We start from the raw sequence: 25,980 nt of genomic DNA, 5'->3' as shown, positions 1-25,980 counted from the left end.
CAAAGCCTAAAAAAACCCCAATGACCCTATCTATTGTTTTTCTTCTATAAGTTGTGTCAACTTCTTTGAGGAGTAAAAATATATAGTGGAATATGCAAACGTATTAAACGTGTAGGGGAGAGGAGTCCAGGTAGCTAATGTAAAACATTCATTCCTCTTCTTTCCCCTGTAGTTGACATAAAACTGTCTCTCTCTAAGCTGATGGGAAGTATCAGATCTAAATGACTTTTAAAAATAGAATTTCTGGCATGCTATGTCATATTAAGTTTGGATAAGATATGTCACATTGAAAACTGACCTAATGCAACTCATTCTATCACAAATGTTAAAATAGATCTTTTGGCTCCACTACTTGGTTCCAAATTGCAGGTGAAAGGAGATTTACATTTTCAGTGGATGTTTAAAAATAGGAAAAACTGATAAACCTATAATTCTTCCTAAATTAAATAACACATTGTTTTAAGGGGAAGTGTTTTTGTGAGGAGCATGAAAAGCCACACACAGTTTTAGGAGATGATTAATGTAAACAGTCCTATTAGCCAGCCAGAGTCTAGAACCAGCTCCATAAGATCATAAAACTGTGATATGGGTAGCTTATTTGCCCATTATAGTCTAGTTACACAGAACAATTTCTTCATGTAGCTTTGATACTAGCCATAAAGCTAATGACTTTATGGTGGAAAGCAGAGCTCTCACCACCAACTACTAATTGTATGTCTGAACTGAAAGAAATGGTTCTACTGGAAAAAGCTGGTTACTACAATATGTGAAAATCTGCAGACTATGGATACAAAAGGCTCTTTACTTTCTTTTACAAGAATAATTAAATATAAAACTTGACTTTATTCTATGGACCCCATAAATATATGGTGTGACAAAGTTCCTCCTCTGCCTTGGTGGGTCCTGCACTTATTGGCGGATTTGCTCACCTCAGAGGTTCACAGCAGCCCTCAGTTTGGCCACTTTCATGGCTCAAATCTGCCGTTCACTCAGTTAGTCTCATCACTGGCCAGCATGGGGAAAAGGAAGAAGAACAATCCCCGCAGTCTCTGATGATCCACCTAGTGGATCGGGGAACAGACCAGAGACCTTCCACTCTGGTGGAGCCCACAGTCCAGGTCAACTCCTCCGGTATCAAGTAGGGAGTTGGGGGGATGGCGGGAACCTGGGCCCGCCCTCTACTCGGGGTTCCAGCCCAGGGCCCTGCGGATTGAAGCTGTCTACAGTGGCTCCTGCAACAGCTGTGTGACAGCTACAACTCCCTGGGCTACTTCCCCAGGGCCTCCTCCCAACACCTTCTTTATTCTCACCACAGGACCTTCCTCCTGAAGTCTGATAATGCTTATACTTCTCAGTCTTCCAGTAGTATACCTTCTCACTCTCAGCTTCTTGCACCTCTTGCTCCCAGCTCCTCGCACGCACCACAAACTGAAGTGAGCTCCTTTTTAAACCCAGGTGCCCTCTTTGCCTGTCTTAATTGATTTTAGCAGATTCTTGATTGGCTGCAGGTGTTCTAATCAGCCTGTCTGCCTTAACTGTTTCCAGAAAGTTTCTGATTGTTCTGGAACTTTCCTTGTTACCTGACTCAGGGAAAAGGGAACTACTTAAACTGGGGCTAATAAATCTGCCTTCTATCACTCTCCTGTAGCCATCTGGCCTGACCCTGTCACAATGGTAACTATGAATACCAATTTTCAATTCTAAAACAATTTTACACTGATTAAAAAAAGAAAATACGTTTTTGTTTAAAGAGCTATTAATATTCTGAATTTGTTTGTTTATAACCAGTGTTTTTGAATACTTTCTCAGATACTTGATAACAAAAAACCTTTTTTGAAGTTATGTAGTATTGTATTTCTCAATATTTTTCCATTTTGTTTGATCATTTTTATTAAATGCTAAGAATATCTCATTTCAGTCCACAGACAGTAAAAGGGCTGGGTTTTTTCACTATAGGAATTTTCTCACAGTAATTTACTAGAAGTAGTAAAGATGCTAATTGAGCACGGATCCTCATTTACATTAAAAAATGAAACAAGCCTTTTTATTCTGAAATAAATATTGAAAGATTTTTTTGAAGGTGTTAACCTTCTTTTAGTAAAAATTTTCTGTTCACCTTTTCAGATTAAAGGTCTTTTCTTTTCCTGATGACTGAATGAAAAAGATGATTTCCTAAGCATCTGTACTTGGTGGCAATCAGTCATTCTTATTTATTTCTAAATGTACTTTCTGTATCTCTGATGCACTGCAAATCAGGAGTGAGAGTGCAAGACAAAAAGAGAGGGCTGATCTGTGAAACAACAACTAAAGTCTTTTAGTGGAACAGGTTATATGCTTTGCAAATGCCAAAATGGAATTGTTCAGCTTCGGAAAAATCTAATTTTAAATTGCCACAGAGGGGTAAAAAAGAAATTAAATGTAAGATTTTCTTTTTGCCTTTATTAGAAAGAAATATATATATATATATATATAATAGAAGTCTGGATTAACAATCACAAGATATTTTAATGTTAAATAATTAGAATTAAGGGTGAATATGTATTTACACAGCTATGTTCTTCTGATGTTAAGCCAATATGAAAAAAGGGAGAAGTTAGTTTATATTCTCCTACCTCATTCAGCATTACCAGTAAAACGGCTATCATTAGCATTAAATTAGAAAGGCCAATATTAGGGAGAAGTAAGCCTTCATTTCCAAATACATTGCCCAATACTGTACATGGAAAGAAACGTGTCAGAGTGTGGTTTCAGAATGTGACTGAGCAAAATACAAGCAGTTTTCCTTTAATACATCCACACTACATTTCTAATGCATTGTCATGAATGACAAGCAGGGGGAAATACTGAAAACACAGTCAGAGAACTTATGACTGAAATTCATCTCAGTAAAATTATAATAAAAAAGAACAAAAGAAACCTGGTAAAGAGGAGGGAAAAGAGCAGTGTCATGAAAAAGCTAACAGAGTCTCCACTGATGTGTAGACTGACCTGGTTAAATATGGATACATGGTCTGTATTTCTTGAATTTAATGAATCAATGTACACAGTTGCAGTGAACTACAAACCTATTGCAACTAGAAGCAATGGGATCTGTCCAGGTCTCCTCCTCATACATTACACAATGGCCCATCTTTTCAGATGTCCTGAACCGTACCTGAAGGTTGGTGAGGGAGATTTCCCTCAAACTACAAGTAGTTTCTGCTGGCAAGGATCTTTTACTCCAGCTTTGCTTGTGGGGGTACCAATTGGTCTACTGTTTTTGTACAAACGATACATGTATGTATAAATTGCTAATTAACCAGCCAGCAACATCACTGCATATTTCAACCTACCTTATTATCCTGGGTACTCCTAGTCAGACTAGTATGTGTCTTGACAATCAGCAAAATCACATAAGATGTCCAGCCCACAAAACCCATGACAACACTTATGCCCAAGAACAATCTGTCATAAGTATGGTAATATGACAGTCCTTCCAAAGCAAGGCTAATCAGGGTTTTGCAAAGAGATACCTTCAGAGAAAAATAGAATATATATATATATATATATATCTCACAACAATTTACAATATAATCAGGTAGAACATACTCATAAAATAAATTTACCAAGAAAACATATAGCAAAGAAAAGTTGCTTACCTTACAGTAACTGGAATTCTTTGAGATGTGTTGTCCATATATTCTAATCTTGCTGCACATGCACCCCATACACTAGACATTGGAGTCTTTTGGCCATCAGTATCCATTGGGACCATGCATAAGCCCTAGGTGTTCTGCTCCCATACAGAGAGCATAAAGGACAGTGTGGACCCAACTGCCATTCTTTTCCTTCATCACCACAGAATCCAGATGTTTCAGAATTCTGGTGGGTGGGTGGGTGGTGGTGGGGGGGGGGGGGGAACAGGTTATGGAATATATATGGACAACACACCTTGAACTCCAGCTACTGTAAGTTAAGTAAGTTTTCTTTCCTCAAGTGCTTGTCCACAAATGTTCCACTCTTGGTGACCTACAAGCAGTAACCTGATGTAAAGAGGACGACGCACAGAATCTACTTAAAGATTGCAGCACAGATCTGCCAAAAGAAGCATCAGACCTCAGTGCTTCCAGGGAATAATGTCTAGGAAAAGTATGGACTGAATCCCAAGTAGCTGCCCTGCAAATGTCTGAAATGGGAATGATTTGCAATGAAGCTGCGCAAACCATAGTGGAGTGAGTTCTAATCTGAGAGGAAGGATCTAATCTAGCTAGCTCATAACAGACCCTAATACATCCCAATACCCAATTGGATAGTTTTTGGGCTGATACCACTCTTCCTTTTATTCGGTCAGTAAATGCTATAAGTAGCTTTGAGGAGACACTGAGGGATTTGGTCAAACACCCCTTGATTAGAATGTAGCTTATGGAAAAATACTGATAAATTAATCATTTGGTTCAAACGGAACTTTGGGTGAGAACTTGGGATGGCGTGTGAGTGATACCTTATCCTTATGAAATATCATACTAGAAGGGCCTGCCATTTGAGTTTGCATTTCACCAGTTCTTCTAGTTGATGTGACTGCTACTAAAAAAGGACTTTTTCCATATATAAATAACCATGAACAGCTTGCCAGAGGTTCAAATGGAGGGCTCATTAAGCCTTCAAGAACACATTATGGTCCCATGGAGGAAGTTCCTTTACCAATGGAAAAACATGAATAAAGCCCTGAAGAAACTTAACTATAGTGCATTAGGAAAACACCATGGGGCTCTGGAGCTTGTGGTCATATGCAGAAATGACTGCTAGAAGCACGTAAAGCTAACAGATAGCTCTGAATTCTTCAGAAAAAGCTAGTAAGTCCAAGACAGGAGGGATGCAGGAGTTAATGTAACTATCATTATTCACACCATAACCTGAATCTCTTCTATTTAGCAGCATATGTTAATGTGATGGAATCCTTTCTATTTTGGATCAAGATGTTCTGGACATCTGAGGAACATGAGCTCTCTGACATCGAGCCAATAGCCAAGTGGTGAGGTGGAGGGAGATTGGATTTGAATGTAAGACATTACCATTCTGAATTGTCGGTTGAAGATAATGAGCCTTCTCAAATTCCAAACTAGTCGCCATCCTGACTTTTTCTTCAGTATTAGCAAGTAATTAGAATAAAAACCCTACCCCCTGAATTTTAGCTAAACAACTTCTATTGCTCAGAGAGACAGAAAGGACTCCCCTTCCGGATACAACAGTGTCTCATGAGCACAGCCCCTTAAAAGGGAAGGAGAAGGGAGCAGGGATAGGCATAGTATGCATCTGTAGTGAATATCTGACTGAGACTATTTCAAAGACCCAGCAGCCCAAGATTATCAGGTTCAGCTGAAAAATTGCAGATGATTCCTAAGTGCACGAAAAGAAGGGTGTAGATTCAATAGACTGACAGTAGAAAGACTCTTTACCAATTTGTCAAAGTGATTATTTTGACACAGACACAGAATGGGATGAAGCCAAACAGAGGAAGAAGGTCTTCTTTTCTTAAAAACTCTTTGTTGTAGGTGCAAAGGCTCTTTTTTGGAAAAAGATATCAGATGATGGTCTCTGTCTAGCATAAGTGCGTGGTCTTCCCTGTTTTCCTTCAGAAGCCAGTATATAAACTCCAAGAGAGAGGGGAGTGTGGCCCAGGAGTCCTTCAATAAGAGAAGAGCCTTGTCAGGTTTTTGTACTAAAGAGACCCAGGCCCTTAAAGGGAAGATCTTCCATGATCAATGCATCTCTCTCTAGATGCCAGAATTTGGGACCCAGGATAACAACAGATATCACCATGGATCAAGACACAGTATCAGGAGCATTCAGAGTTGCCTGAGAGGACATTCTGGCAATCAAAGATTGTCTCAGAGATCAAAAATTTAAACTCCTCTCTTTTCTCTCGAGCAGTTTGTTAATAAATTCTGAATTTTTTTGTATGCAGTGTTGTTGTAGCCGTGTTGGTCCTAGGATATTACAGAGACACAGTGGGTGAGGTAATATCTTTTACTGGACCAATTTCTGTTGGTAGGAGAGAAAAGTTTTTGAGCTTACACAATTTATTGTAATTTAAGAAGCCATATCATGCCAGTACCGCCTGATAATCAGCAATTGAGAATTGCAGGCTGCAGACAAATAATTTATGTATGAACAAATCAAGCTGCTTAGGTTCTTTATGTCCAAGAATCATCCTTGGTTGTTACTGTCTGCTCTTTTTGTAAGGAACCACAACCGCTAGCTAGCCAGATACTGGATGAGTGTAGATAGTCTTTCCTGGTGGACAGCACCTAGTACCTCTTATCAGCTACTAGAGAGAGGTCAGACTTATGGTTACTGGTGTTTGCCAGATATACTTTGCCAGCTGTAAAAGGACTTTGTTGATGGGAAGTGCCAAAAGCTCAGGCACAGAGCCATGAAGAACATTCAAGAGCTTATGTAAGGTCGTTTGTACCTCCTCTCCCTGTGCCTGGTATCTCAAGAGAACTGGCTATATGTCTGAGCAGATCTTGGAAACTTTTGTAGTCATCCAGGTAAAACAGGAGCAATTCCTCAGCTGCAGATGAAGACGACATAGCAGGGGATGAGGTTTTTACCCTAGAAGGTAGTGCAGAAGTGTGATGCCTTGTGTGGTGAAGACCCCAGGTGTGCCAATAAGGCCATTTTGGAACATTATGTGGAAAAGGGCCCGGGTGCCAGGGACAAAGATACCAGGACATATGCCTACACCTATACCTATGCGATCTAGCCATGTAAGAAGCCCTCAACTTTCTTTCAGACTCATAAAACTCAAAAAAGGACCCTCAGAGAATATGTACAGGATCCCTCCCCACTGTGATGGGAGTCCAGCTTGGAGTCTTCTTTGATTAGGAGCAGTGAGGTGTTTTGGACCTCGTTTGGACCTGGGAAATCTAAAAGGGGATGTTCCCCCTGCTCTTCCCAGGGGAGTAATATTCCTCTCTCTGAAAATCTGACTTTTTCAGTCCTATGCAAGTCTGAAGTCAGGCCAGGCTTTGATGATGAGGCCTGGGAGCTAATGGAATCAGAACTCAAAGGGGGACTTTCTGAACCGAGATGGAACTTGTGCAGAGTGGTTTGCCCCACCTGGTTTAGAGGTCAGCTGCCTAAAGTAGTCTAATAAAACCATTAGGCATGCCTCTCTCACCTTCAAAGTTCTTTTAGAAAAGGACCTGAAGACAGAGCATTTGTTGGAGATGTGAGCTTCGCAAGACAAAAAAGGCAACTGATGTGACCATCACTGATTGCCTCTCAAGAGGGGCAACACTTAAAGGTGACTTAGGATAAGACATCCATAAGGCCTGGTACAGGGAAGAAGTTCCATATCAGAGTAAAATAAAAATAAAGTTGGTAAACAACCAAAACTATAAAATCTTGCTGACGGACAAACTATCCTAATTAAAACTACTCCTAAGTACACTAACATATATAAATGTTTACAAAAGGACTCTGAAAAATATTGCAGAGACCAGACACTGAGGAGCTCCATCTCACAGCTAGGGTCATCAGAAGGAACTGAACGGTGGTTAGACCTGGACTGCCGTTTATGCCCTTGATATGGGACCATGAGGATACGCAAGGAATATGCATGGCCCCAGTGGACACTGATGGTCCAAAGAGTCCAATCTCAATGGTTTGCACACCAAGAGTAGAATAAAACATAAAATAAGCACTCTGTGTAAACTTGTTATAATCTGGGTCTTCCTTATACCAGTTGAATCTACAGACTATGGTGAAGTTAAAATAAAACAGTTGGCTCAGGTGAGGGGGGGGGAAAAAACAAACCAACAGGGATTTTTGATCAGAACATGGCCCCATAGATTCTTTTTTCTAGAAATGCCGCTGGTTCAGTGTGTGACCTTGGGCAAATCCCTTAACTTTGCTGTAAAGTACCCGTCTGTAAATGACATTTACCTACTCAATCTCACAGGGGTGGTTGAAATCCTTGATTGAAAGGTACTATGCTTATTTTTTCATATCAGAGCACAATAAATCCACCACCCTTCATAAAACACTGAGCCAAATTCATCCACATGTAACTGCACTGGCTTCAAAAGAGTTACACCACGAATAAATGTGGTTCGTTTCGTCAGAAACATCAGCAACAGCAGCAAAAATTTAAAAATATGAAAAAAAATTGTCACTTTTCATATGCATCAAAATTATTGTTTAGAATTGAATGAATGGAAGTGTGAGGCTATGGAGACTTACAATAGGATTAATTTTGTGTTAGTAAAAGATGAGTCAGTAAATGGAAAAAAAAATCAAGGTGGCTACTTAAATGGAAAATAGAAAAAAGACGATGGAAGTCCAAGATTTAGCCTAAGTTTTCAAAGATTTATTACTGTATGGTGATGATTCACTTACCGCCTCATGATATTTTTCCTGATGAATATAAGATCTTGCTTTTCTCAAAATGTTTATCTGTTCAGTATCTGAAAGCAACCTATATAAAAATACAAAAGGTCCTTTTAAAAAACATGGTGCTTTTTTGGTGGGAGGGATTGGGAGCATGGAGGAAAAGAATGTATCTAATTTAGGAACCTTAATGTAGACCCCCCTGGGCACTCTGTTAAAAGTGTACCATATATCCCCAAAAAACTGAGCAATTTAATCACAGGACATCATGAGCCATTTCTCTACCTGCATCCTCATAAATTAGTAAATTATGTTGACACTGAATTCATTTTGAGAATCTGTATTAAAAACATTTTCTTAATTTAGAACTTCTACCTAAATGTATGGGTGGAAATTCCCTGCACCATTTGTAACACATGCATTATTACTGTTCCTGGCCAGGAGCATTGCCAAAAAACAAACAAACAAACAAAAAAAGAAGTCAGCCATACTTCTACGGGCTGTACGGATGCTACAGACACATCTTTAAATGGCAAGCCCTTTGAGGCAGGTATTGTTACTTTTCTATGTTTAAATAGTGCTCATCATAATGGGACCTGAATCCCAATTGGGGCCCTTTGTGCTCTATGCGAATAATAAATAATATTATGACTAGGAACCTTTTCCTTGAAGAACTAGCATTTATCTTCACTCAGAAACATAGTGATCCTCTAATGGACCCTAAAAACTGCAGGTGAAATGATGACTCCATTAAAGTCAATGGCAAAACTCTCATTGATTTCTGTTTTCAGAGTAACAGCCGTGTTAGTCTGTATTCGCAAAAAGAAAAGGAGTACTTGTGGCACCTTAGACCAATTTATTTGAGCATGAGCTTTCGTGAGCTACAGCTCACTTCATCACTTCATTTGTGGAGCCACGACTCCACCCTAGTCTTCCTGAGAATTTTTCTGTCACAACAAGTGACACAATACAAAAGAAAGAACAGAATGGGATGGAGCAGAGTAAGGCCTAGCTCATTTTTTTCAGGGTGGAGCACTGCAATGGATTGGAGAGCTTACATGCCTGATCACTGAACTGCCCCCAAGTTTTATTACTCAATGAACTTCCCAGTGTTTTCTGCCACTGTTGCTTCATTTGAGTCCAGTGTTAGCGGTATTCCAAAATGTATTACGCACATCAAAAGTAAACACAATCTCTGCAGGTTCCCCAGAAGCAGAAAAACCAGCACTCCAGCTATGACTGGCTACAGAAAATCTAAGGAGCGGAACAGAAAAGTAGCTACGAGGATGGAAAATGATAAATGGTTTGACTGCTACAGATGCAGTCCAGTCAGGTCAGGATCCATAGTAGAGGATCTAAGGAAGACCAGCTATATGGGTGAAAATTAACAGAATCAGGTAGTGAGAATGGAGAATATTGGGGAGAGAAGAAGAAAGAGAAAGAAGTGGTTGTTGCGGACAATGAGTTGATTTAATGTCCTTATAAGGTCTGTTTTGAAATCTCGGGAAATGAACAAACAGAGAACCACTTCAGTGCTTTACACAGTTTCAAAAAAATGCTCCTCTGAAAGTGCAGCATACTGCTTTGTAGGCCACTGATACTTTACAGAAAAAAACAAAATAGTCACCACACCATTGCCACTGAGCATGCACCAATTTTGGTGCTCACAGGATTAAAATAGCCAGGTTTTAGACTGTAACATCAGTACACTCAAAAGACCTGAGCAATGTCTATGAAAGAACACAATAGGAGTTGTATTCATTACACAGTCTTTTCCAATATCTGTCATATTCTAAGATTTCTTGTTTGTTTTGAGAGGGGATTAGGAAGAACAGGGCAGGACCTATTTATGGGATAAATAAGAGAAAGAAAAGAAAAGTTGATCTTCACATTTGGTTAAGATTTAGCAATCTGGAATGAATACTGAACACCTTTTCTCATGACTCGTGGTATATGTCTAATAAATTCTCATATGATATGCACTGTCATTTATTTTTATACCTATTTTACTTTCTGCCTATTTTATCCATGTCATCTTCAACTTCAAAATTGAATAAGTTAAAAAAGCATTCTTTTAATCTTTATTTTTATCTTTCACTGTAGATCATCTCAGAGTCATTTAGCCTCTCATTATTCTTTAATTCTCAGTGAATAACATTATTATTAATGAAATTGCTACGGTCTTTGCCTTTTTTACTTGCTTCATGGATGACAGCTCCCAGGATCTTCCGCATATGGATTGGATACAATAGAATAAATGGAGCTTTCAAGCAGTACAATTTTTGTAAGTCAGTGCAGAATGCAATTATTTTGTAGAACAAGGGTAACATTCATAAGTGCATTGTTAATTTTAATAGGCTGACTATAAAAACATACCCTAAATGTTACCCCACTTCTGCACAAATGTTTTTATAAGACACCAAACTTTGTTTACTGAAGTGCCAACGAAGAGGTGTCAAATAAATTCAGAGACACTTTGAATTAGGTGAAGTCCTGCAACTGATTGACCGGCTGCTGGTGCACCCATCCATATGCACATGTGGAGCTCCATCTGCTTAAAGGAGACTCTGCAAGAGTGCAGGGTGGCAATCACATGCAGTCAGTTGAAGAATCAGGGCTGTGAGAAGCAAGGGAAATAAATATAATGAATCCTAAGGAGAAATCTACACAGGGGCAGTAAGTTACTAAAAACCTAACAACATAAGGAAAGGACTTTAGATAAGGAACTCATTCAGGACAAAAAATAGTAATGCACTGCATGGAATGAAGACAAGGGGATCAGGTTTGGGCAGGACTGCGGTTCACGGATGAATAATTACTATGATTAGTTTTAACAGAGCTTACTATGGGGTCGGCAACCTATGGCACGTGTGCCAAAGACGGCATGCGAGCCAATTTTTAATGGCACGCTGCTGTCTGCCGGACCCCGGCAGACAGCAGCGTACCATTTAAATTCCTGCCCGGCCAGCTCTTTTCCGCCCACCGCTCTCTCCTTGCAGGGCAGGCAAGCTTTCCCCTCCCCCTGCCTCTTCCCCCAGCGTGCTGGGTTCCTGCCCCTCCTCTCCCTCCCTGCGGCTGGGCCGATCAGCTGGTGGTTCTTGCTATGGAGGGGGAGAGGGAAAAGCGGAGCTGCAGCATGCTCTCTGCTCCGGGGACCTTGGGGAGGGGGGGTGGAATCAGGGCATATCCCCCTGAGCCCCCTGCCGTGAGCCGCTTAGGGTAGGGGGCTGGGAGCACCCCCCCAGCCCTCTGCCCGGATCCTGAACCCCCCACACCCCTCAGCCCTCACCCCTGCACCCTCCTCACACACCCCCAGCTATCTGCCCTGAACCCTCCTCACACACACACACACAGCCCTCTGCCCTCACCTCCGCACCCCCCACACACCCCAGCCCCATGCCCTGACTCCTGCACCCCCCCAACCCCAACCCTGACTCCTGCACCCCCCCAACCCCAACCCTGACTCCAGCACCCCCCACACATACCCAGCCCTCCGGCCCTGACTCCTGCACCCTCCTCACACACCCCCAGCCCCCTGCCCTGAGCACCAAAGGGGAATTCTTGCGCACACACACACACCCCCACATTCCCACCTGCAGCCCTCACACCAAATGGGAGCTGCCCGGATAAGCGCTCCACACCCAAACCTCCTGCCCCAACCCTGAGCCCCTTCCCTCATTCTAGCTCCTGGCCAGACCCTGCACGCCAACCTGCTCCTTCACCCCCAGCCCTGGTCTCAGTGCACTCCCACCCTCATCTCAGTGCAGAGAGAGGAAGAGAATGGCTAGAACCAGGAAGAAGGTAGACCGAGCCAGGACCCCAGACTGGCAGTGGGCTGAGTGGGGCTGGCAGCCGGGACGGATGGACCCCCAGACCGGCAGCGGACTGAGCGGCAGCAGGCTGAGCCGCTCAGCCCACTACTGGTCTGGGGTCCTGGCCGCCAGCCCCGCTCAGCCCACTGCCGGTCTGGGGTTCTGGCTGCTGGCCCCTTGCCAGCCGGGGTCCTGGCCACAGGCCCCATTCAGCCTGCTGCCGGCCTAGGTGAATGGAACCCCCGGTGTAAGATCAGCATTTTAATTTAATTTTAAATGAAGCTTCTTAAACATTTTGAAAACCTTGTTTACATACGACAATAGTTTAGTTATATAATATATAGACCTATAGAGCGAAACCTTCTAAAAAACGTTAAAAGGTATTACTGACAAACGAAACCTTAAATTAAAGTGAATAAATGAAGACTCGGCACACCACTTCTAAAAGGTTGCCGACCCCTGGCTTAATACATGCCGGATTTCAGTCTAAAAGAACAAATAGCACAGAATCATCTAATCTCATGAGATTTCCACCATTTGGAGCCAAAGTTCATGGGAAATGCTGAGGTTTAAGCAATATCTGAACATGAACTGGATAATAAGTCGATTTGGTTTTGGATCTGACTAGAAACCAAAACCACGAGATGGATTCAGATCTGGGGATTCAAAGCCACATAACCCCCCAGTCCCAGCCCTGACATTTTAAGGGGTTCAGAATCCAAAACAAGCACATTTATTTTGGCCACAATCTGAATCTCAAGTTATCCCCACACACTTAGTATGTAATGGGTCACACATATGCTGTAATGACAGTGTATACTGCATGCTTTTATTGTTTGCTTTCCCCTTTTATTACACATTTACAAGTAATTATTTTAATATTATTCAAATAGCTTATAAAGTAACTAGTTTTGCAAAAACATTGAGCACTTGAAAAAAAAGTAAAAGTTAAAATATATAGCTTAGTGTAATGGGCCTAGCTACCAACACCAAGCCTGTATCTTTCACAAGCTAAGACGAATAGAGGGGATAGTAGATAGTTATATTTTGAAAATTAATCTATCCAAAAGGTTAAATTAACACAGAAGAAAATAGTTTTTTCATTCTTTCCCATGAATTAACAAAAACTGAACATGCAAAGAGAATGAGGACAGTGGATTCATTCTTTCCTCCACTCTTCTCCAATATTTTTGGGAAGAATGAAACCTGTAAAATAAAGCAAAAATGCCTATCACAACTTCCTATAGCACAGAACTCTGAGGCTTAAACTCATGAAAATAAGAGCTCACAGGCCATTATTGTACATATGTAATAATATACAGTCTTAAAAGTTGAGATTTTGTTCCCCTGAAAAGGTTCAAAAACAAACACATACAAACACACAAATAACCAAGAAATAGATTTCTACTTCAAGGAGGACAGATAACAGTTTCATCCATGTATAAACACAATTAATTATGTAACAAAATAATTGGGCTAACTGTGCAATTACTTGTAAACTGTCCCTAAAGAGATGTTAGCTGCTCTTGCCATAAGTACACCTGACAAATTTAATATTTCCATCACATCATTCATACCTCACATAAAACAATGGTGCTTGACAGCATTAATACACTGCTGTGATGAAATGAAGCTACTGTTATCTCAAGGGGACTCTGTCTGGCCAGTCAGTGATTCCTATCTATCAACATTGTTCAGAGGAAACCATCTCTAACAGCATAATTCCATTTATGTAGGACATTGCAATCAAGCTATGAAATAAAATCCCGGAAAAGTAGACACTCACAGTACATCTGGATACACCATTGCTAGTATGTTTATTTTATTATGCATGTTTGTGCATTTATTTATATCAACATTATTGTACAATTAGGCTAAAAAATAAAACCCTATAATCCAGTACTAAAGCAATGATATTAAAAGGACCCTGAATTTAACAATGAATGACAAGATAGGCTCATAGACTAGGAAAAAAGGTTAGAGGAATGGTTTCCTTTGCAGCACTTGTATTGCTGATACTGGGGGTATGTCTTCACTGCATAGTTAATCAAAGTGGTTGGCACCCAGTTTGGGCTAGCCCAGGTGTGACAGTCCCCACAGCAAAGGCCTACTTGGGTTACTGTGTCTTCACTGTCTCTGCACTCACCCATACGTGTCTGCATATCCCAGGACTCTGTGCGGAGATGCTCTAGGATTCTTTCCCAGTTAATTGTGTCAACTGCAGGAGAACCTGTCTTTCTTTCAGTGGGAACTGTGGAAAGGTCAGTGGAAGATCAGCATTTGAGTGATTTTCCCTGCATCCTCAGTGAAAAGTGGGCAGGTCCCAGCTCGAGTTAATCTGAAGCCTGGGCTCTAATTTATATCTCCAATCCCTTTGCAGCTTGAGTATCTCTATAAAGGCATCTGACTATGGAAGGAATTAACAGTGTAGATATAAACTAGCTTATTTTTGTCACTGCATCATTTATTTTAATGATGTATGCCGGATGCTGTACAAGTTTGGTGTGAGCAGGATGGAATACATGATATAAAACCCTGACATGTTTCCACCAGGGGCAGATGATCTTCATAAAAGGATAAAATCGCAAATGATGCTACACAGTCATAAGATTATTCAGTGAACTGAGGAAAACCTGGTGAAATAAATATTTCAAAATCGAAGTCAGGAACTACAATGCTTATTTTCAATCAAACTTCTTGTACAGTACAATTCTTGTTGTATGGTGCTTACAGAGGCAACGATCAGAGAAAAAAATTCCATTTATGAAAACTGTGGACTTCACAAAATTATATCTCTATATTAATTTTAATAATTTATTCAGAATCTAATATTTTGATATTTAAAAATGCAATTACAGGCCTTCGAGATATCTGTGACTATTTAAATGGATGCAGAGTTGTTTTGTTAAATCTGTGTGAAACACTAACTTCATGAGATGTGGGAACCTCCCTTGCTCGTGTTCATGGCATGTTGTTAACCTTGTTGATTAATCATCATGGATCCTGACCACTGACTCCTGGAATCTGTGCAGTTCTTGTTGCTGTAAATCAACCAGTCCAGCTGTAATGTTATACTCAAATAGCTCTGCAACTCAGTGCTTCATTTTACTAACACTTTACAAGTAATGTTGACTATAGCAGACACCGTGAAGCAAAGTAACAAGCAGATTAACACCTGGAGTAACAAAAGAATAGGAATTTAAAATTTCTGTTTTAAACTCCTGCTATTCTATTTCATAGACCATAGTGGTGTGAAAGTAGGGGGAAAGTACTTTCAGCGGTCAACAAGACCCCAAGAGCATCTCTATATTGTTCTCTCTAAAGAGAGAGAACAGTAGGACATAAATGAAACTCCATAAAATGGTCTGCCAGATAATGGTATAATCCCGGACTTTCAAATTCTAGAAATTACATTTGGCTTTTCATTTCCCATAAATCAGTGTCCCTGATACAGCATATTCACGTATTCAGAAGTAAATGCCTCAGGAGACTTATGAAAGTCCCTTGGATAGCTAAAGTAAGTAGGGTGACCAGATAGCAAGTGTAAAAAATTGGGACAAGGGGTGGGAGGTAATAGGTGTCCATATAAGAAAAAGCCCCCAAAATCGGGACTGTCCCTATAAAATCAGGATATCTGGTCACCCTAAAGATAAGAGACAGAAAAATGTGCAGGCATGTTAAACAACCTGCTGCCAACACACTGATCAGAAAGAGACAAATAAGATGGTTGGGCTACATATTTGCATATTTTGTATGCAAACCAGTATCACAAGAGTTAATGTCAACTGGAGGTCAGGAGGAAGAAAAACACTCTATGAAGCAACTCCTCTGGCCAACTCAGAAACAGAATTGAGAAACTCCAGTGGAAGATGGATCTAGCTATTTTTAGCGTGAAGAATAGTAGACAGGATGTGGGACCCTTGAGGGTGCAAGAAGCTTAATGGGGGAGTGGAGAAAGATCCTTCAATGATGGAAAACACATTTAAAAAAATCTAATTTAGTATTACAAAAGGTCATGTGCTGGCTGGTTCATTAAATACAATGGCTATACCACTTAATGAACCAATCCTTGCTCACTATAAAATGAAGAAGTAAGCAAACGGCATATTTATAAAGTTATACTGGGGATACATTATCTAATACATTATCTCTTTAGCTCGTTCTCAACCTTACTTTTCCCCCTATTTTATTGTAAATACAATTGTGTCACAGTTCTCTGTGCTAGGCCAAAGCAATTCCCAGTGAGCTTTTCCTGTAAAACTTAAAAGCTGCTACAAGTGCTATTGAAACTAGAAAACAACAGGAAGCCTGATTTGTAAGAGGGATTGTTTCATCCCCCGGTCAAAGGCTTCGATTCAATGTTAACTTTTAAAATACTGCTTAACTGTGAGCTTTATGAACAGTGTATTAAATAAAACAGATATTGATTGACATTTTTAGCTGTGGTTTATGCACATTATAACCCACTCACTCATTTTTTTCAACCCAAGAGGTAATCACTCTCACTTTCAAGAGTAACTTTTATCAATATATTTAGTTAAACCTTTTTGTCTCTCAGGGCAATATGGGAGTCTACACAAATAGATACACAGATGTTCTCAAAACCTGGAAAACAGTGAAGAACTGCCAACCTACTTCTGCAAAGACAGCAGGATAAAGGTGAGCACAGAGAGACAAGCTAAAATCTGGGTCCCCACTTTTTAACAGGGTGAAGAAGAGGCCACACAAACAGAATACTAGCTCTCTTTCCAGAGATAGCTGACAATGGAGAAGCACCCTCCCCTCCACCTACAACACTATGAAGAGGACACCAGCTGACTCCCCTGATAAACTAAACTATTTGCATCCCAAAGCCTTCAGATAAATGGGTTTGGACTGTAAATTTTTATTGCACTGTAAAATGAGATGCAAACAGAAGAGGAACAGTTCCTGCATTAATAACTTTTCCCTCTACTACAGTAGCCCCTTACTCCCTCCTGTTTCTTTCTGACACCCCAGAATTCTTCAGATCGGCTGTCACAGTGCATTATGGGAAGTACCATCTGAACTGGCATTTTCTGAATTAAGAACCACCACAAGATCCACTTCGTTAATATTAGAATGCTTCAAAGATGGCACCAGGGGCTCTGGTACCTCCGGGGACACAATCTCAGATTAAAATGATAAAAAAAAGTCACCCCGTTTTCTTTGCACCAACTGTCAATTTTGCAAGCATACCTTACTACACTAGTTTTGAAAGAACATCAGACAAAAGGGAGACAAGGCAGTTTTACATCTTCAGCTGTCAGAGCAAGAGTAAAGACAGAATAAACATGTCTGTATATATGGCATTTCTTTGAAGTTCCCAGATTACTTCAAAGATGCACTCCACATTATAAAATCCCCATTTTCTTTTCTGTAACCATGGCAAATAATGCATAATTCTGCAGAAAGACTTGCCTTGTGTGATCTAACATTTTCTAGGTTAAAATCTGGCATATATTTAAGAGTGTTACATTTTAAACTAATACTGAAAAACAAAGACAGAGGGCTAGATTTTCAGGGTGGTGCATGGTAAGGTATAGACACAATTCTCATTGAACTGTAGTTGTGGATTGAACCCTGCATGCACTACACTAAAGGTGTACCAGATTACTGATCTATGGTTAAAAAAAAAAAAAGAAAGATCTCTTTGGTATAACTAGGTTTAAGATGCCAACAAATTCAGTTATCTGAAGATTATTGTATCAGATGTGAAAATCTCTCACATACAACAAGATATATGCTTACCGTTAAATAGTACAAAATATCTGAGTTATTTCCCAATGAAGAATCCTATATATATACCTCGCCCACCTTGTGTCTCTAATATCCTGGAACTGACATGGGCTACAACCACACTGTAATGAGAGAGACTGTTTCCCCGGACATCAATTTTTACCTGCTAGCAAATCCTGGGATTTATTTTACTATTTGTCCTCTCTTACTCTTCCTTTTATTTTTGGTATCTGGCACCTTGCTACCTTCCTTTCTTATGTGCAAAAGTCAAAAGGTCAGAATTTGGAAGCATGTGCATAACAGTAAAGTCTCCTGTTTTGCTAAGCAAACAGCTTTTGAAGATTTTTATTCTGGGGTGGGAGGGATGAGGGAAAAAACCCCTACCTAACAAAATGGATCTTTTCTTCCTGTGGCCTTCTAGGAGTCTGAGAAAATAATCAAACGGATTTTCCAGTGGCATGAGCCACACAATGATTTTGCACACAAGTGAGAGACTCTATCAATAACATGATTCATTCTTGTGGAAGCAGGTCATGGTCTTGTTCAATCTGCAGTAGACTTGTAATTGGCAAGTAAGTACTTCCTGAGTTTCACACTTGTAACAGAGTCTCATAACTAGACTCAAGGCATGATTTTGTTCAGATTTGATCCTCCATAAAGGTTTCTGCCAGACTTTCAGGTGTGAACAATATTGTAGCACTTGGAGCCAGATGCTTCCTTATAAATAACTAGGGCTGTCTGAGAGTTCTAACTCACCTCAATCTGGGCATGCAGACACCACTCAAGTTATGATGGCAGTGCAGAGTGGTCACATCTGTCCTCCACAACATTTGACTGCTGAATCAAACAAAAAAAGTGGAATTGGGATCCACATGCAAAAGGGCCGAGTTATAATCTTCCCCGTTATCCTCTGAACATCATGCTAGCCACAATTTTCCTAGACAATAGATTACTTGTGGAAATTAGAAGACTTTTGCTTCAGTTCAATGTAATCTCTATTGCCAAAAGTTAATGTAAATAGGAGTAAATTTCATTGAGTTTGGACTCCATGTCAACATTAAGTGAGTAAAGGGTCTTAAAGCTCCCAACACTTTCATATTATTATATTCAGCAACACATAATATATCAGGGTTCGGCAACCTTTGGCCCGCGGCCCGCCAGGGTAAACCCTGTGGCGGGCCAGACCGGTTTGTTTACCTGCCGTGTCCACAGGTTTGGCTGATCACAGCTCCCACTGGCCGCAGTTCGCCGCTCCAGGCCAATGTGGGCTGCGAGAAACAGAGCAAGCTGAGGGATGTGCTGGCCGCTGCTTCCCACAACCGGCCCACCAGGGGGCTTACTGTGGCAGGCAGCGGGACAAAGGTTGCCAATACCTGGAATATATCAAAGACTCTAGCTTTGAAGCATGAAATCTGGAGTTGACATACAAATTTCCCAGGGCACTTTGTAACAAAATGTCTGGAAAATAGAGCTGGTTGGAAAAAAGGTTTCTTTTTCCATAAAAAGTTTGACAAAAATAAAACAAAACAAAAAAAGTTTTCATTGAGAAATCAAAATTTTCAGATGCTTTCTTTAAACTTTTCAATTTGTCAAAAACTAAATTTTCTGTCAACAGTTTCAAAAGAAAATTTTTGACTAGCCCAACTGGAAATACAGAATTTCTTAAGCAGAAATTTCTGATTCAGATCTGTTCCAGAATTTCTGAAAATTCAGTTATATGGAACAACTTTAAAAAGATTTCAAATCCATGTTCCTTGTGGTATGGGCCTAATATAAACACCCATCCAATTACTTCCTGTAAAAGTGATTTTAAATACTGTTACAAGGGACTTATTAAAGAACTTTCTATACAGACTTAACTTGCTTAAAATTTACATTAAAATGAATAATATTCTAAAAATGGAATAATATTAACATTTTGGATTTCTACAATATCTTTCAGACGCTCTCAAAGCACTTTACAAACATTAGTTAATAATGCCTCACAAAAGCCCTGTAAATTAGGTGGAAGTAGATTATTTAATTGGTGTGCGCTCTTTTTCTGTATTGCAATTTTTTGATTTCTAGCATCAGAAAAAAAAGTGCAATTAACTCCTTTGTACAAATTCACCATCCATCACTGAATAGTGGGGGAAGGGAATTATTCTTACCTTAACAAGAAGGACAGTTGTGCCTGGAGGGAATGCAAACACAGAACCCTGCTTATCTGCAACAGCAGACAAGAGCAATCATAGATTAGCACAATCTGTGTGTAAATCCTACATTAACTCCCTACTTACATCTCCAAATACTGTATATTTTCAATGAATTTTGAGTCATTGGGATGCAGCTGTAGCGTTTCCAATTACAATATACTAATAATTTCTTACACCAAATGCATTGGGACACACTCGTCTGTGGGAAAGAATAGAGGTCAAACCGTCCCAGCTTTGCTATTATTAACTCTAGTCCTGTAGACAGAGGTGAAAGTAAACCGGTACACCCCAGTATGGCGTACCGGCAAGAGCCGGTGCGCCATATCGGGGTGAATCGGCTTCCCCAGGCGCAACTTAAAGGGCCTGTGGCCCCCAGCAGCGGCTGGAGCCTCCGGCCCTTTAAATTGCTGCCAGAGCCCCGGCAGGCAGGGCTGGGGTGGCAATTTAAAGGGCCTGGGGCGGTAGCAGCAGCTGGAGCCCTGCGGAAGCAGTGGCGGGGCTCCGGGGACGATTTAAAGGGCCCAGGGCCCTTGAAACCGCTGCCAGAGCCCCCGGCTGCCGCTGTTTCCCCAGGTGGGGGGGGGGGAGGCACTTGCCAGTACAGGGTGGGCCGGGGCTGGCTCTGACTCCCCCAGCCCCGCCCCTTCCACCCGAGGCTCCACCCCTTCCGGGGGCCAGAGCCAGCCTCAGCCCCAGCCCAGCCCCATACCGGAAGTCCCTAGACTTACTTTCACCCCTGCCTGTAGACTAAGCTGCACAGAGGTTTTTGGGGGCTTTGGGCAAAATCTGAAACCAAGGCACCCCACCTTATTCACCCTAAAACTAAGGCCCAAAGAGGGGGCGGTGGTTGCCTGCCCTGCACTCACCCCTGTGACACCGGCAGACCAGGTCATGCTAAAGTGTATTCAGGTCAATTCATTTGTGTATTAGTATTGATCAAAGTGACTGTTGAAGATAGAAGAGTGTATTTGACTTCATAAAAGTCACAAAGACTTCATAAAACTACTGGGAAGTTACTTGCATTGTTTTCACTTGTCTGTGACCTTTTATAATGCAGCAGCGAACATTTACGTTGTGTATATCCCTTTAACTACATAACCCATCAGAGAAGCCTTGTCGAATGCTAATGAAGGACTTTAACAGAAAAATGCTAATTCCAAAACAAGTAGCTACTGTGTCTGATCACCAGAGGGTCAAAAACTCAAAGAGCCTTTCTCACTCACCATAATTAAAGGAAAAGCTCATGTTCGCAGAGACCACGGTCAGTTTTTTTTCTGTCAGAAGAAGCTATAAATATGGATTCAAGGACAGATCCTTCATCTCTGGACTGTCTGGACTCTTACAGGAAAGTGTACCAATGCAAAGCAGAAATCCCTAGAAACTATCTGGGTACCCTGAAAAGACTTCTGGGAAACTGGCAGTTTACTACATCACTGCCATCATTTGGAATTGCAAACTGTTATTCACCTGTACATATGTTTTACCTGCTTTAACCTCTCAATAACTGCTCTTGGGACTGGGAGCAACCTGATGTGGTATGATTTTTGGTTAAGTGACCATTATCACAAAGTTCAGTTCGTCTGGGTGGCAAGGTAGACTGGAGAGTCTAAGGGGACTGTGTGTGACTCCATGGTGAGACTGGTATAGTGATCCAGGAGTTCACACTTGTTGCTGACTTGATAAAATCTAATTATAGAACATACCACCAGCTTGGGGTATATGCCATGTCTTCTGACAGTCTCCCCCGAGGTAGGCATTCACAGTTGTGAGCCACTCCAGACAGTGTGACAGTGGAGGTTTCTGTCCTGCAGGGCTGGGCCCAGGTCCCCTCTCTGAGCATTGTGACCATGGTTGTCAAACCTGAGAGGTGCTGCAACCCTGTGTGCCAGGTCACAATGCCACTCACTCAAATTCCATGGATTGAGGGCCCTCTCAAATGGGGGGCCTGGAACAAACTGCCCCTTTGCCCTCCCCTCTGGGCAGCTTTGCCTGTAAAAGGTAGTTTGTGTTTGTGCAATTCATTTTCCACTATTTCCAAAAATAGGAGGAAATATAAATAAACATAAAATGTTAAGTGATTTTTTTCAGCTCCAAGGATTTTTTTCTCCTAGTATAGAATATTAACATAGCAGTAAAATGTACTCTCTTTTTGTGAAATCTTATCCAATTTAAATAATTATGAAATAAGAAGTACTGTGTCGTCAACTATTGATAATATATACACGGCAAGACAATAGTCATGCTGCCTTTTGGCGCCTCGTTCCTGAAAGATGCTGAGTAGAGGGTCTCGAATCCAATCAAGCACTCAAGCACATGTTTAACTTTAAGCCAGGAAGTCAATGAGGCTACTCATCTGGTTAGTGTTTAGCATATGCTTTGCCAGATCAGTGCCAAAGTGATGAGCACCCTGCAGAATCAAGCCCTGGTGTCAAGTAACCTGCCTAACAGTAAGTTTCCAGGTGGAAGACTCTTGGAAATTTAGGACTGTTATGAGAGTTAGGTAGTGATTCTGGTCAAGCTTTTCATTCTCCTCTCCCAGAATTAAGTTGGAAAGACCATCAGACTGTCGATGAGTGCACTCATCTTCAGTACTTCAGCAAGACAAGAATATTTATCTTTAATATACTAAAGATGAAAGATTAAAAAGATTCATACCACAAACTGTCATGTGCTAGTCCAAAACCTTTCACCATGCAGGCTATTTGCATGCTAATTTGCACATTTATGGCATTTTGTTTGTTTATTTTTAATACACACAGGAGCCCTAGAAAGTCATCTATGATTAGAATTATTACTGAATCAACTGAACCAGATACTATTAAAGAGAATCTCAAGAAATCAATTGTTTGTTCTGTTTAATGTTACTTGGGCAACAGACTGTACAACAAAATTACTACAGGCTCATATTAAGTTTAAAGAACATTTTCCCCAGCCACCCTGCAGAGAAACCTCACTGGTTTCTGGGCTTACTCTCCATGACAGTGTGAGGGGCTCAGCTATGCAGGGGACTTGGAGCAGAGCCACTACTCCTCTGGATCGAGAGGAACCAGTTGAGGTGGTTTGGGCACCTGATAAGGATGTCACTCGGGAGGCCGACCCAGACACTTTGGAGGGGTTATATCTCCTGGCTGGCCTGGGAATGCTGGGAAATCCCCAGGGGGGCCTGGAATCTGTTGCAGAGGAAAGGGACGTCTGGGTCCTCCCAACTCTCCATGCTGCCACCACAACTCTCACCAGGAAAAGCAGCATAAAGGAAAAAGAAGAAGAACAGGAAGAACATCCCCCCCCCCGCATATTTGTTAAATTATAAATATCTATGGGATTTCCACTTACATTGATCGAAACTCAAAAACCAAAACAGATACAAAACACTTATCTATCATGAAATCAACAGCATTTATATCTTCCTAACGGTACATTCAGCAATAATGTAAGATAAAAGTATCATAATACAGAACTGGACAGGTCCTTCTGGAAAAAAAACAGGAAACAAAGGAAATATCCTCATGGCAGATTCAGACTGAAATAAAAACCTGAATGCCCCTACATCCCATATGGCATTTTTGTTCCACATGGATTGACAAATACTTTGATAACAAAATTGTCATTTCTAATCAGAGTTTTGATTAAAACTTTTTAATAGGCTTTTGAGACTATTTGACTGGGGTCTGAGAGCTTAAAGATCCTGAATCTTTCCCTTTGAGGAAGCTGTGGTATAAAATACCACAGCAAATAATCTCTGTCCACAAAGACAGGAATCTTATTTAGCAAATTTAATCTACAACACAAAAAGAGATATTTAAAGCTCTTAGGATTTTACAGACTCCAGTTAAGCCAGTCTCATTTCCTGAAGGAAAGGCAGCTGCTCCAAATGATAAAATGTTTTTGGAGCACTCCAAGAACTGAATACAGAACTAATTATTACTGAAGACAAACTCATGGGCCTAATTCAAGACTGAAATCCTTTCGGGAAGAAAGTAGCTTGAACTGAGTGTACAGTCAGACTAGCCCCAATGCAGATTATTGTCAGAAGCACAAACAACCTACAGTAACTCCTCGCTTACCGTTGTAGTTATGTTCCTGAAAAATGCTACTTTAAGTGAAACGATGTTAAGCTAATCCAATTTCCCCAAAAGAATTAATGTAAATGGGGGGAGGGGGGGATAGGTTCCAGGGAAATTTTTTCAGATAATTTTTTTAGATAGACAGATAGGCAGACAGATAGACAGACACAGTATAAGTTTTAAACAAACAAGTTAATACTGTACACAGCAATGATGATTGTGAAGTTTGGTTGAGGTGGTGGAGTCAGAGGGTGGGATATTTCCCAGGGAATGCCTTGCTCCTAAATGATGAACTAGCACTTGGCTGAGCCCTCAAGGGTTAACACATTGTTGTTAATGTAACCTCACACTCTCTACAAGGAAGCACAAATGGAGGGAGGAGACTCAGTAGACGCATGGCAGTGGCTGCAAACATTTCCTGTGGAAACCGAACATGATGATGAACCCACGCTATCCCACTGAAGCACACCACTCCCTCCACTTTCCAAAGTGCCGGGGCGGGGGGGTGCGGCGGTGCATGTGTGTGTGAGAAAGACACACACTGTGTGTGTGTGTGTGTGTGTGTGTGTGTGTGTGTGTGTGTGTGTGAGAGAGAGAGAGAGACAGACAGACAGACAGACAGACATGCATTGCCCCTTTAAGTATGCTGACCCCACTCTAAATACACTGCCTTTTTAAGTAGATCAGCCAGTTGAGACAGCAGCTGCTGTCGGCAAGCTCTTGCCATCCTGAGCCTCCCTGTCATGTCCCCCCTGCTCTGTGGAGATGAGGTACAGGAGCAGGGTGAGGGGGACACCCTGACTTCAGTACTCCTCTTCCCCCCAACCTCCTGCACAGCAAGCAGGAGGCTCCCAGGAGCAACTCCAACAGGGTTTAAAAGAGAAATATTAAATAAATATATTCATGGATAAATTCATGGAAGTTAAATCCATTAATGGCTATTAGCCAGGATGGGCAAGGAATGGTGTCCCTAGCCTCTGTTTGTCAGAGAGTGGAGATGGATGGCAGGAGAGAGATCACTTGATCATTATCTGTTAGGTTCACTCCCTCTGGGGCACCTGGCATTGGCCACTGTTGGTAGATAGTAGACTGTTGGTAGACAGGATACTGGGCTAGATGGACCTTTGGTCTGACCCAGTATGGCCATTCTTATGTTCAAAGCAGGAGCAGCACACGGCAGTGGGAGGAGGGACAGCTCAACTGCCCGGCAATTGATAGCCTGCTGGGCAGCTGCTGCACAGCGAACTTAGGGGAGCTGATGGGGGGCTGCTGGCCCACCCTGGTTCCAAGCCCCCACCAGCTAGCTGCAACGGGCTGCTTTTCCTGCAAGCAGGTTTTGAGGAAGCGGGGCATAACTGTTGTGTACTGCAGGTCCCCTTCTATGTATGGCCCAAAGTCTAATACATCCACACAATGGGCAAATTCCCTCTTAGTTCAGTTGCGACATACATACACCCAACTGTCATAAGAAAAGGAGCATATCATATCTCACTATCTTTTACCTATAAAAGCCAAAATTCCACTCCACTTCAGTGGAATTATCAGATATCTTCTAATCAAATGAAATTTCCACTCAATTTATGTCTGCATACCTGTGCATTGTCAATGGAATGTTGGGAGATTGTTAGCATTAATAATTTAAGAATGAGACTTTCTTAGTTTTAATAATTTCAGAATGATATATTTTGTGCATGAATTTTGTCTGTTTTAAAAACTTTTAAAACTCTGCCAATCCGAATCCAATTTTCATGAGACAGGTGTGCCTTTTAAATTTAAAAT

General features: G+C 41.2%; 1 protein-coding gene across 9 annotated transcripts in view; it reads right to left on the bottom strand.

Moving 5' to 3' along the window:
* PIGN (phosphatidylinositol glycan anchor biosynthesis class N) overlaps nucleotides 1-25,980 on the bottom strand; it is a 169,830-nt gene that overhangs the window by 60,596 nt on the left and 83,254 nt on the right. For 7 of the 9 annotated variants that reach the window (XR_012157360.1, XM_073332239.1, XM_073332240.1 and 4 more), the window contains 3 exons: nucleotides 18,699-18,779; nucleotides 8,383-8,461; nucleotides 3,333-3,512 (listed from right to left, as the gene is read on the bottom strand). Coding sequence is in view for 8 of the 9 variants with exons in the window: in XM_073332239.1 (XP_073188340.1) it covers nucleotides 3,333-3,512; nucleotides 8,383-8,461; nucleotides 18,699-18,779 (340 nt within the window). In the remaining variant the exon portion in view is untranslated. The remainder of the gene's footprint in view (nucleotides 1-3,332; nucleotides 3,513-8,382; nucleotides 8,462-18,698; nucleotides 18,780-25,980) is intronic. The other 2 variants (XM_073332244.1, XM_073332241.1) reach the window with 2 other exon arrangements.

The sequence above is a fragment of the Lepidochelys kempii genome, chromosome 2, assembly GCF_965140265.1.
Source record: "Lepidochelys kempii isolate rLepKem1 chromosome 2, rLepKem1.hap2, whole genome shotgun sequence".
In the NCBI taxonomy this organism is placed as follows: domain Eukaryota; kingdom Metazoa; phylum Chordata; order Testudines; family Cheloniidae; genus Lepidochelys; species Lepidochelys kempii.
The sequence above is the reverse complement of the archived record's forward strand: the minus strand, read 5'-3'. Positions and strand labels throughout refer to the sequence as shown.